The following is a 12,653-nucleotide window of genomic DNA, read 5'->3' on the forward strand; positions in this document are numbered from 1 at the left end:
AGGGGAGATAAGAGATATCATTTTTTCCTTCGCTCTGTATAAACATTATAAGAAAAGTATAGAGTCAAGCACCTTTTTTTTTTATCTTTACAACATTTTGTGGCCCGCAAAGTCGGACCAGCTGCGGACCTCGGAGGGGATGCCATCTGGTCGAGGGAGTTTCTCATTCATGCACTGCGCGAAGAGGAGGGCAGTCTAACAGGTCGTTAGCACTTGATGTATAATAAGATATATATATATATTGGGGGGGAATAGGAGGATGGACAAACCTTTGGTTCCATGAAAAGCGGAACGCCAAAATCGACCGCATTTCGTCGCATGACATAGTCTTCATCCAACAACGTCTTGCCCCTGTGCTTAGCCAGGTTGAAGACACCGCGGATATCGTACTTCTGGAACACCTCACGGAGGGCCCGCTTGTCCTCCTTGGGGAATTCGATAACTTCAATATTGACCGGGTTCGACGACAGCTTCTCCAGTTGAGCCTTGACTTCGGGGCTGGCGGCGTAAAGCTTGTAGTTTAGCGGGTGCAGGTAATCGACAATCTGGCCGAGAGAGTCAACATAGTCACCACCAAAGAGCAGACCTTCGCCTTGTTGAGGAAGGCGGAAGTTCATGGTGGATTGCAGAGAGGCCCAGTAGGCTTCAACGAGATCCTTTCCGAAACAGGCGATTTCACCGGTACTGGCCATCTCGACGCCGAGGAAGGGGTCGGCGCCGGCAAGACGGGTCCAGCTGAACTGAGGCACCTTGGTGGCCACGTAGTCGCGTTTCTCGGTCATGAGGTCGACGGGTTCAGGAACATCACGGCCGACCAGAGCCTTGGTGGCGACATCGATGAAGTTCGTGCCGAGAACTTTGCTGACGAATGGGAATGAACGAGAAGCACGCAGGTTGCACTCAATGACCTTCAAGAGGGGCTCGCCGCCTTCAGGGTTGTCGGCCTTGATGATCTGCATGTTGAAGGGACCGGTGATGTTCCATGCCTTGGCAACCTTCTCAGCAATAACCTTGACACGATCCATGACGGACTGGTCAAGCGATGCCGGTGGCAGAACAAGCGTGGCATCACCAGAGTGTACACCGGCATTCTCAACGTGCTCGCTGACAGCATGTAGGATGAGGTTTCCATTAGAGCCCACGGCATCGACGTCAATCTCTTGAGCACCCTCGATGAACTTGGTAATAACGACGGGGTGGTCGGGGGACACGGAACTGGCATTTAGGAGCTTCTCCTTGAGCTCGTCATGGCTGTAAATGACGCTCATGGCAGCACCGGACAAGACGTAACTGGGACGGACGAGAACAGGGTATCCAACTGCGTCGGCAAACTTCTCAGCCTCAGACACAGATGTAAGCTCCTTCCAGGCGGGCTGGTCGACGCCAATGCTATCCAAGATCTGAGAGAACTTGTGACGGTCCTCAGCCTTGTCAATATCCGCAGGGTCGGTACCAAGGACGTGGGCACCACCCTTCTCCTGCAGGCGAAGAGCGATGTTCTGGGGTAGCTGACCACCGACAGAAACCACAACTCCGCTGGCATTCTCGAGCTCGTAGATATCCATGACACGCTCGTAGCTGAGTTCTTCGAAGTACAGCTTATCGGCAGTGTCAAAATCGGTAGAGTAGGTCTCAGGGTTGTAGTTGATCATAACGGTCTTCTTGCCCATGTTTCGGAGAGAGAGCGTAGCGTTAACTGCACACCAGTCGAACTCGACAGAGCTGCCGATACGGTAGACACCGCTACCAAGAATGACAGTGCCGTGGTCATCAAAGGTGACATCGTGCGAAGAAGCGTTGTAAGTAGTGTAGAGATAGTTGGTGTCAGCGGGGAACTCAGCAGCAAGAGTATCAATCTTCTTAACCCATGGTCGGATGCCAAAGCCCAATCGACGAGCGCGAACGTCGTCCTCGTGGGAACCAACGCAGTTGGCGATCTGCTTATCAGAGAAACCCAGTTTCTTAGCCTTGGTGAGAATCTCCTTCTTGAGTCCGAAAAGACTACCAATCTCCTTGAGCTCGTTCTGGCAATCGACAATGTTTTGCAGCTTGTACAAGAACCACTTGTCAATCTTAGTAAGATCGTGCACCTTGTCAACGGAGTAGTTCTCATGAAGCATAGCCTGACCAACCGCCAGCCATCGGCGGTCAGTAGGGTTCCTAAGCGTCTCATCGAGGTCCTCAAAGTGGTCACCCTGGAAGCCTACAAATCGTGGGTCGACTTGGCGGATAGCCTTCTGGAAGGATTCTTCAAAGGTACGGCCAATAGCCATGACCTCTCCAACTGATTTCATGGCACTTCCAATGTCGCGCTTGACGTGTTGGAACTTGCTCAAATCCCATCGAGGGATCTTTGTAACAATGTAATCCAAACTGGGCTCGAAGTTGGCCGTGGTGGTCTTTGTAACGGCGTTGGGCAATTCCGGAAGAGAGTGTCCCAAACCAATCTTGGCTGCAGTGTATGCCAATGGGTATCCAGTAGCCTTGGAGGCCAGAGCGGAAGACCGAGACAAACGAGCGTTGACTTCAATGACCCTGTAGTCCAGACCGTCCGGTTGCAGGGCATACTGGACGTTGCACTCTCCTACCACACCGAGATGGCGGACGATCTTGATGGCAGCGGTACGGAGCATGTGGTATTCTTCATCAGAAAGAGTCTGACTGGGGGCCACGACAATACTGTCTCCAGTGTGAATTCCAAGAGGATCAAAGTTCTCCATGTTGCAGACAGTAATACAGTTGTTCTTCGCATCACGGACAACCTCATATTCGACTTCTTTCCAGCCTTTCAGCGACTTCTCAACCAAGATCTGGGGTGCAAGACTGAGAGATCGCGAAGACAAGTTCTTCAACTCCTCGCGGTTGCCAGCGAAACCAGAGCCGAGACCACCCAGGGCATAGGCAGACCGCACGATAATGGGGTATCCAATCTTATCAGCAGCTTCCAGAGCTTCATCGACAGTGTTGCAAGCAATGGATTCTGCGATGGGAATGTTAATTTCGTTCAACGCCTTGGAGAAGAGGTCACGATCCTCGCTCGTCTCCAGCGTCCTGATGCTAGTACCCAGGACCCTGACGCCGTATCGCTCGAAGATACCCATGCGGTTCATCTGCACGCCCAAGTTGAGTGCTGTCTGGCCACCAAAGCTGAGGAAGATGCCATCTGGTTGCTCTCGTTCGATCACGTGAGTCACATACTCCGGGGTGACAGGCAAGTAATACACCTCGTCGGCCAACTTGTGGTCGGTCTGAATAGTGGCGATGTTGGGGTTGATGAGAACGGACTTGACGCCAGCTTCTTTAAGGGCTTTGAGCGCCTGGGAACCTGGACGATGTCAGTCAATACCCATGCTGCAATGTATGCCTTACATATATATATATATATATATGTTCCAACGAACCTGAATAATCAAACTCCCCAGCCTGTCCAATACTCAAGCCACCACTACCAATAACCAACACCTTCTTCACATCGACCAGATCCGGGGACTGGCCAACCGCGCCACTGGCCAGGTAGGATTTAGCATCGGGGGCAGCATCCTGGGCCAACCTGTGCAGACAAGCGGAGAACAAACGGAGCTGGTGAGATGAGCGGAGGGAGGCAGTAGCGGCCCGTTGCTTCAGACCATAGCCACCAGCAGCAGCAAGTGATCGAGGCGTTGTAGATCTGAAGGAGGTCGAGAAGGAGCGGTGGAGAGTCGCCGCGCGAGACTCAACGAGGCATCGTTGTCGGAGGAGAGACGCCGCCTGCTGCCCGCAGCGAGCAGAGAGAGCCATTGCGCAATGCGCAGCTGGAGTTGTTAATCAGATTGTTCCTTCACAATTCACAATCGAGATCGAATTGATACATATGATGAAGAGCAAGCAGGGGAGTAGGGAAGCAATTGTGTTTTGTTTCCCTCGCGCCTCTCAAGCAATTGGGAACGACGCCACACAAACAGAGCAGAAACAGAGACGACAGACTTACAGAATACCGACCAGGAAGAAGTATGAGTCAGGGAGAGCTGGGACTGACTCACTCACACGCAGAAGAGAAGACAAAAAAGTTGTATCCCAGAATTCTTTGGGGAGCGCCAAAGCGCACTAGCGGCAGCCACGGCCAACGTGATTCGCTCCGCTCCGTCTCCGATAAGAGCTCCGGTGTGCGGAGCGGAGCCAAAAAATATTTTCTAGTGAGTCAGATCTGCAGAGGATGGCTAGTTAACTAGAGAGTAAGTGGTCATTATATTATTATTGTATTATACAAATTGCTCTACGACTCTACTAGGAAAAAGTGTCTATCTCACTGCCAGACTCGCATAAGGATCATCTAGATATACGTAGGCGATGTATACAGCCCGATAAAGCTTCCCCACGAGTTCTCAGGAATGTAACCAATGCACTAGCTGTACATATATATATTATTATAGTGTATGTATTAGTCAGTTCTATATGCGGTGCTTCCTATTCGCTGAGCACTACTATGCAATCCAGCTAGCTACTCGACTCGTCCACTGAGCGCTGACCATGGACCCCTACCACCGGCTGGCTGCTGCTGCGTCTCATTCAGACGCCTAGCTCTGGCTTTTCGAGGCTGCACTTCCGCTGTCCAGATATCGTCCAGATGATGGGCATCTTCTGCGGTCTCGCCGTCATGGGGATTCCGTTCTTGATGCAAAAGATCGTAAACCTGCTGCAGCGTCTCAGAAGCTGTGTCTGCCATTTCCGCGCCGTGCTCGAGTCTCTGTTCCACATAATCATTCTCGCCGGACCGCGCCGCGTCAGCAGCAAAGGCCCACGCCTGAGCGTTTTGGAGGGTATCGTCGCGGTTGGGTTGTCGTGGTCCGGATCCAGTGGTAGAAGAAGGAGTAATGTGCCTGAATTTTGACTGCCGTGCCAGAATGGGATATTCGGGAAGGAGGTGACTCTCCTGGCTTAGCCGGTCAAATGCATGCTTAATATTGGTCTTCTCCTTGGTCAGCATGCCCGTCAAGTAGGAGCGCTGGTGAGCTAATGACTTCTGGTATTTAGCTGCAGGGAGTATGTGCTCAGACACGGTCCTGAAAGCGTCGATTGCACTGTAATCCTGTATAGAATCGTCCGAAGATCTCTGCGGGGGCTTCTTCGAAGGCTCTTCTAATGCCGCACTTCTGGTAGGCTGGGACAAGAGCGATACGGCGTCGAGCAGCGATCTGCGGGCTCCCACATAAGCTGCATATTGTTCTTTGATTTGTGTTTTGCGCTCAGCAATGAGCTGCCATGTCTCCGCCGTGTTCGTGTCATCGGTGTATCGTTTCTCGTGATTCATAACATCATCTTCCGTGCTTGTCGTGATAGCCAGTTTTTCCTCCACCCACTGCACAAGCGTATCTCGCGTGCGGCCAAGTGCGATTGCTTTATTTCTGCTGTCAAGCAAGCCATTGGCCTGTTGTTCTCTCAATTGCTGGAGCAGATGCTGTTCTTTGACGAGCTTCGCCTTGGCTCTGACCACCGCTCTTTCCAGTTTAGATATCAATGCCTGGACATTGTCACCCGACTCATCTGCCGTTTCATAACCATTGCCCTTGAAGATCTTGTCAAGATCCGCCCGCGCAGTTGAGCTATTACTTTGGTGCTGTTCTTCAGGGTCAGCCGCCGAAGCCAACTCCCTCAGATGGGCGTCGAACAGCTGTAACTTTTCGTGGCGACGGCGTTCCCGCAGCAAAGCCAAATAATCACTCAACACGGACGAATGCGTGTCGACATCAATACTGCCCGAAACTGCAGGTTTTGACGGGCGAGCGTTAACCTGGCCATTCAGAAGCTGCCTCGATGTAATTTTCTCGGACAGATCATTGTACTCCCTTTTCACGGCAATATTCTCCTGCAGGGCTTTCAGATACTCCCTCCGCACGCCGGCGATCTCGGACGGGATTCGTTTGACGGTTACGGACGCGTTGGCGGGAAGGGTGAGGGCGGGGTGGGACACAGTTAAATCGCCATCGCTGTTGTTGTAGCTGTTGTTATCTTCCGAGACAATGTGGGATTGCAGGTACAGGGTCAGGGCCTGGCGGAGACGGAGCGCATCCTGGCGCGATCGAAGATAGGGAACAAGCGGTTTGGCGGCGGGTGGGATAGCGGAGTCTACATCTTTGGCATCTTCTTGGGTCATGTTGGAGATGGCTTCGTTTGTCGAGTGGCCGAACGCAATCACGGATTGGGGTGGCCTACATAAGGCTTGGCATGTGGCACGTGATGATGTCTGATCAATCAGTCAATGTCAGAACAAGCGATGCATCATCTCTGTCTGTCTGACTCTGCATCAGCACGGCGAACTGCGAACAATCTCCGCGATTGTGGCTGGTGAGGCGTGCGCTGGCGATGCCAACACATGCATCCATCCATCGACTCGACCGGTCACTTCGAGCAGAGAGATTGCAGTGGGCCAGCGAGTTGTGGTAGGGTAATGCAAATACCGGTTTTTTTCACGTTTTTGCTTGTTTTCTGCCCGTGAAATTTCGCGCGACCCTGTATTTAAGGTTTTGCGCCGGTAATTTGGCCGCGGTGATTGGCTCGATGGCGAGGATCCGCTCTCGCAGGCACGGGAGCGTGATTGGCTAATGTCCTTCGTTGTTTGCAAGATTTCATCATTTCAGAATAATACCATCAATTTCAACTTTTCAAGCGTCGAGACGATACTCGCTTGTAGGTATAGGTATAGGTATAGCTAGTAGGTAGACGAAGGGCTAGCCACACACGCTATCGATCCACTGCATGGTGCACGTGCATAAGACGAGTCCGCCGGCACGGAAGAAATAAATATACCATGGCTTGTGAATGAGAGGTAAAAAACATCGTAAAATGAACCCCGTCGCAGGCTGGGATCCGCCCGACCCGCGCGCCAATCAGCGCCCGCAGAGCCCATCCCATCTTCAACCCGGTCGCGGCGCATGCGAGCTAATCGAGATCAAGAGCAAATTTACACCGTGAAACACAGACTTGCTCACCCACGGAGATCAATGTAAAATACGCCTTCCCCACCAGCTAAGCCCTGCCAATGGATTTAATACGACCTGTTGCCCTCTGCCTTGGATTGTGAATTCATTTTTTTATAAGAAAGCCTCTCGTTGCGTCGATGACGGTATATTTATAGACACACACACACACACACACACACTGCCGTTTTCGACCAGCCGTTGGGCGACCGCATCGGGACCGTGCAGATCCCGCGCCTATATTAATCACAATACAGCAACAATCGCTTCGTCTCGTCTCTCGCACGGCACCTTGCATGTCTTCTTCGGCCGATTGAGAATCTCAGAGAACAAAGAACGCCAAACACCAAACACCAAACACCAAACAGCATGGCCGCGTTAACCGAGCGCTTCCAGGGCCTGCGCCGCCCTGGCGCTTCCCTGCTCAAAAAGGGTCTTCCTTCACGGCCGGACGAGCCCGTGATTACTCGCAAAGCTGTGCCTCCCCCCAAAGTTACTGTCGAACAGCCTGTTGTCGCGCCGCCGCCCCAGAAGGGTCTTCCGCCGGCTCCCGTGTCTCCCCCGCCATCCTCCACGCTTCCGCCCACTCCATCGGCTGCTTCTGAAGTCTCGTCGCCGGCCTCTGCTGCGACTACCGTCACGCCTTCCACTGCGCAGTCGCAGCCACAGTCCAGCCGACCGCCGCGATCTACCTCGCTGAAGAAATCGCAGCCCGCCGCCGCTGAGCAGCGACCTCAGCACCGACTCGTTGCACACCTCCAAGTCAATAACAACAGCCCTCAACAACGCCCAATCAGCGAAGCCCCCTCAATCTCGCAATTCATCCCAGACCCCGAACCAGAACCCGACTTTGACGCGGCCGAGTTAACCGTTACCGCCAACGACTTCGCCAGAGGAGGTGGTGGTAGCAGTGGTGGTGGTGGTGGTGGTGGTGGTGGCGGACGCTCCGAAACCTCGGAAAACTCCAGCGACCAACAGACCCCGTCATCCTCCACCCACAGTAATGGCAGCGGAATCTCATCCAGCATCTTCAAGAACTACCCGGACGGCTATGTCCCGTCCATCCCAGAGACAATCGTCATCCCGCCCCTGACGCCCGTCCACTACGCGTGTTTCCAGTCGCATGCCAACATGCCTGCGGCTAGTAACATGTGGTACGCGACGGCGTGCATGACGTGCAAGAAAGTTGACCAGGAGGTCCGGCATCGCTGCACGTTCTGTTGCATGCGAATTTGTGCCCCGTGTTTTGAGCGCTTGCAGAAGTGTAAGGGCAGGGGGTTGAGGGAGTTGATGTCTACACTATAACTCTCCCTCTGTTGGGTTCTTTTCTTTATTCGTATTTAATGGGTTTCCGGCGTTGTTTGCTATAGATTGAGGGCATTCCTTGCTACGTTCACTGTGTTTTCCTTGATTCAGATCCTTCATTACTTTTCATCATATTCGAACCGACCTGACTTTTATTTCTTGTTTGTCTTATTCTTCTTCTCTTCGGGATCGTTTGATTATCATGAAATATACCCCGGACCTTGTTGCTGCCCCTGTGATATGATGCATTTCTTTGAGAACTAGTTGATATTTAATAATACTTTATCTATACTACAATATTATACAATATATACATAGCCCGTCCGAAGCGAAAGTATGGTCAATCGTGATCCTCCTCCGTCAGACCAGGACACCCCTCCATGCCCGCCTCGTCATAGCGATACTTGCACCAGAAACAATACCAATACTTCTCGCGCATATATGCCACCAATCGATCCAGCCGAGCCGATGCAGGCAGCGCATTGAACTCGTTGAGTTCTTCGTCTTCTTCCGTTGCATCTGCGTCTGTCTCTTGTTCCTCGAATGTGATGTTCTCTTCTGTATCTTGCAGGGCGTGTGTTTTATTATTGCCGCTGCCATCGTCGTCATCTTCATCTGCTGGATTGCTATAAGACGGTAATCGCGGCTTGGGAAAAAACGACGCCGCCGCCGATGATGTAGACATTGAATTCTCGAATATCGCGCGCACCAATCTGTCGCGCTCTTTTTCCTCGCGCTCTCGCACCAGACCTCGGTATAGCACGTTGACTTGCGACGTGGGCTTTTTCTTCTGCTTGTGCTTCTGCTTCTTTTCATCCTCACCACCGGAATTTGTAAGTTCATCTTCACAATCCAGCTTCTCAGCAACCTTCTGCGCCGCATGAACCTGCGCTTCTAGTCGTCTTTCCTCTCTCTCCGCGCGCATCCGCTCCCGGTATTCACCTTCCTCTGCCTTGGCGCGCGCATTCTTCGAGACCAGCTCGTCCGCCTCGGCGCGGAACTTGCGCTTCTTCTCGCTGTCCAGTCCGATTCCGCCGCGGTCTTCTTTGACGATGAGCCGGAGCGGTTCGGCGCGGGATTGGATCCAGTCGTTGATCTGCGTGCCTGTTGTTCCCTCTGTTTGTTTCTTATCGTTATCATTGTCATTGTCATTTGATACTATTGTGCTGTCCTTTCGTGGTGTCTGTGGCTGTGGCTGTGTCTGTGTTTGCGGTAAAGCCTTCTTCCCCAGGGCATCCCCCGCCTTGAACCCCAGTTTGGCCATCATCTGAAATCCCTTGTTGGCCGGGTCGAGCACGCTGGCGGACAGCGCATGTTCACGTCGTGTGACCTCGGCAGCCGCCCGCTCGGCTTTGGATGGGATGCGCGCTTTTGCCTCGGACTGTTATAGTTTTATATCAGAAACAAAAAGGAGGGGTCACTTAATAAGGAGAGAGAAGGGGGGAGTACTTCGCGCTGTTTCCGCAGCTTGCGCTGGGTCAGGGTCTCGCGCTGTTGGGTGGGCTCTTCGATGATCATGGACATGTAGTCGTCCTCGTCCTCATCCCCGTCCCCGGCGCCATCTCGCGCGTGATTGGGAGGCATGTTGGCTATGCTGCTGGCAGGAAAGCAGAGGGAGGAGTGCGGTGCTTCGTGCGGGGATCCGGCAGAATAATTAATTCGAGAGCTCAGTTCTGGCTTAGTCAGCCGTGCCTAGCGACCGAACAGGAACAAACTCCAGCTGTACCCCAGACTGACGACGAGCGAATCCCTGCCATGTCCCCCAGCTTCCCCGGATTCGAAGGCCGTGGCTATGATTCCTCGATTGCGTGGTACGTGTGTACGTGTATTCATGTGTATGTGTGAGTGTGTATGTGTAAGCCGGCATGCACAATACATACATATACAAACATACGTATACATATATCTATCACCGCCCCAATAGCAAGACCATGATATAAACAACATCACCGATACAATGAATCCTACCGATCATTTACCACCTACTGGCATCATCCTATTCCATCATGCGCACGGCCGCATGATTACACCGACTCTTTGTATCACCACAGGATTGTCGCCGGCGCCAAAACAAGACCCGAACGTCACTGCGTTGACTCAAGCTTTTTTAGCCAGGCTCACCAAGTCTTAGCTCACGTCTTAATCTATCTACATCCATATCTAGGTATCAAAACATCTGCTTTACGCTGGAATTAGTCTCTGGAAAGACAAGGAAGAGATACATCAATGGATGTCTCAATATGGCTGTGCTACATACTAGTAGTAGTGGCTTCTCTCCGACTCCGACTCCAGTCTCTTTGACCCCCTCATTTCAGAGTTGAAAGTCTCTCCTCTCTCGGATCTCCGTCTGATATATTTCTCCGAAGGGTGATCATCATGTCGGTCGCGTGGTGCAGTCATTTCTTCTCTGTTCTCGTGCAGGTCTGCTACGACTAGTTAGCGAGTTAGGGCACGGAGAAAACCAGAGGAATGCAGGGGCATGATTCTTCGCGTCTATAAATGCTCAGCGAAGAGAAGGAGGGCCTCTTCCCTCGGAGGATCCTCTTTCGTCTGTCATCTTTGTTCCTCACTACTGCCTTCTACCAGCATGCAGCTGTCATGATGGTGCTGTTGTTGCTGTCTGTCGTTGCCCTCTCCCTCGGCCTGGGAATCGCGCCGGTGGCCGCCCAAAACAACACCAAGCACCTGGACTACGCGTCGTACCGCGGCTATGATCAGGCCAATGGCGTCTCGTTCTGGAAGGGGATGCGATATGCTGCTGCACCCACGGGCAGTTTGCGCTTTGCCGGGCCCCAGGATCCGGACGTTGAGGTTGAAGTGCAAGATGCTACTACTGTATAGTCTCCAGTCTTTCCCATGGTTTCAAGACAGACAACTTGCTAATGCGTCTCACAGGATGGCGCCCGCTGCATTGCTACATCTACTTATCCCATCCCCAGCACCCAGTCGGAAGACTGTCTATTCCTGGATGTCTTTGCGCCCACGAATGCCACTGACCTGCCGGTCTATTTCTTCATTCAGGGCGGTGGCTACAACTCCCTAAGCAACGCCGACTATGACGGCACCGGTTTAATTGAAGCTTCCGGCTACAACATTGTCGTCGTCACCTTCAACTACCGCGTGGGCCCGTATGGATTCCTGGCTTCGCAGGAAGTGGAGGAATCGGGTTCTTTGAACAATGGGCTCAAGGATATGATCAAGGCTTTGCAGTGGGTGCAGAAGTATATTCACGCGGTATTTCTTCCTCTCCTCTTTCCAGACAAAAAAGCAACTGACTGACTGACTGACTTGCTGATAGTTCGGCGGTGACCCTGGCCATGTCACCATTGGAGGCGACAGCGCAGGCGCAGGCGCAATCACCCTCCTCCTGACCTCGTATGATGGAAGCGGCAAACTGGACAACCTCTTCCACGCGGCGGCGGCCGAATCTCAGTCCTTCGGACCGCAATTGACCGTCTCCCAAAGCCAATTCCAATACGACAACCTCACCGAACGCACCGGCTGTGCAGACGCAAGCAACACCCTCCAATGCCTGCGTGGCCTCGACATCGACACTCTCCAACAGCAAAATATCGCCACCCCCTTCCCCAATGGCGTCGATGCACCTTTGTACCCTTACAGCCCAACAATCGACCACGACCTAGTCTCAGACTACACCTACGCGCTCTTCGGCGCGGGCAGATTCATGAAAATCCCCGTCATATTCGGCGACGACACCAACGAAGGCACCATATTCACGCCGCACAGCACATCCAGCGTTGCCGAAGCCGATGTCTTTCTCCGCGACAATTTCCCCGCTTACACCGACTCCCAACTCGCCACCATCAACTCCCTATACATGTCCCAGCCGGATGCAGTCGTCTACCCAAACGCCGGCACCTACTGGCGCGGTGTGTCCAACGCCTATGGCGAAATCCGCTACATCTGTCCTGGCATATACATCTCAACAGCCTACAACAACTTTTCTACCTCCTCGTCTAGCGACTTTGTGCCTAGTTGGAACTACCACTACGCCGTCCTCGACGACTCGGCCATCACCAGCGGCTACGGCACCCAGCACACAATTGAGATCAACGCTATTTGGGGCCCGGAGTATGTGAGTGGTTCCGCACCGGCATCGTATTCTACCACCAATGCTGCGATTGTGCCTGTGATGCAGGGTTATTGGACTAGTTTTATCCGTGCCTATGACCCGAACACGTATCGTGCCCCCGGGTCGCCCGAGTGGCGGCCCTGGGGTGCTGACAAGCAGAGGCTTTTCATAAGGACAAATGAGACGCAGATGGAGACGGCGGAGGAGGCGCAGTTGGAGAGGTGTGATGTTGTGCAGGGGATGGCGGTTTTGCTGGAGCAGTAGTCTGTCTTTCCTTCTTCTTCTTGACAGGACTAGGTATG

General features: G+C 52.8%; 5 protein-coding genes across 5 annotated transcripts; 2 read left to right on the forward strand and 3 right to left on the reverse strand.

Moving 5' to 3' along the window:
* Window positions 1-87: 87 nt before the first annotated feature.
* Window positions 88-3,777, reverse strand: UA08_07823 (Carbamoyl-phosphate synthase arginine-specific large chain; the record flags this gene model as incomplete). Its single annotated transcript, XM_020262716.1, has 3 exons — window positions 88-195; window positions 270-3,325; window positions 3,402-3,777. The coding sequence occupies 3 exons, from the start codon at window positions 3,775-3,777 to the stop codon at window positions 88-90; spliced, it is 3,540 nt and encodes a 1,179-aa protein (XP_020117075.1).
* Window positions 3,778-4,477: 700 nt separating this feature from the next.
* On the reverse strand, window positions 4,478-6,130 carry UA08_07824 (hypothetical protein; the record flags this gene model as incomplete). Its single annotated transcript, XM_020262717.1, has 1 exon — window positions 4,478-6,130. The coding sequence occupies one exon, from the start codon at window positions 6,128-6,130 to the stop codon at window positions 4,478-4,480; it is 1,653 nt and encodes a 550-aa protein (XP_020117074.1).
* Window positions 6,131-7,322: 1,192 nt separating this feature from the next.
* On the forward strand, window positions 7,323-8,258 carry UA08_07825 (hypothetical protein; the record flags this gene model as incomplete). The annotated part of the gene is made up of 1 exon (XM_020262718.1): window positions 7,323-8,258. The coding sequence occupies one exon, from the start codon at window positions 7,323-7,325 to the stop codon at window positions 8,256-8,258; it is 936 nt and encodes a 311-aa protein (XP_020117077.1).
* Window positions 8,259-8,598: 340 nt separating this feature from the next.
* UA08_07826 (hypothetical protein) lies at window positions 8,599-9,842 on the reverse strand (the record flags this gene model as incomplete). The annotated part of the gene is made up of 2 exons (XM_020262719.1): window positions 8,599-9,639; window positions 9,708-9,842. 2 exons carry the CDS (start codon window positions 9,840-9,842, stop codon window positions 8,599-8,601), a joined length of 1,176 nt encoding a protein of 391 aa, XP_020117076.1.
* Window positions 9,843-10,859: 1,017 nt separating this feature from the next.
* UA08_07827 (hypothetical protein) lies at window positions 10,860-12,615 on the forward strand (the record flags this gene model as incomplete). Its single annotated transcript, XM_020262720.1, has 3 exons — window positions 10,860-11,093; window positions 11,154-11,492; window positions 11,557-12,615. The coding sequence occupies 3 exons, from the start codon at window positions 10,860-10,862 to the stop codon at window positions 12,613-12,615; spliced, it is 1,632 nt and encodes a 543-aa protein (XP_020117069.1).
* Between the last annotated feature and the right edge of the window lie 38 nt (window positions 12,616-12,653).

This window comes from Talaromyces atroroseus (assembly GCF_001907595.1).
Source record: "Talaromyces atroroseus strain IBT 11181 chromosome Unknown scaffold_12, whole genome shotgun sequence".
Lineage (NCBI taxonomy): Eukaryota > Fungi > Ascomycota > Eurotiomycetes > Eurotiales > Trichocomaceae > Talaromyces > Talaromyces atroroseus.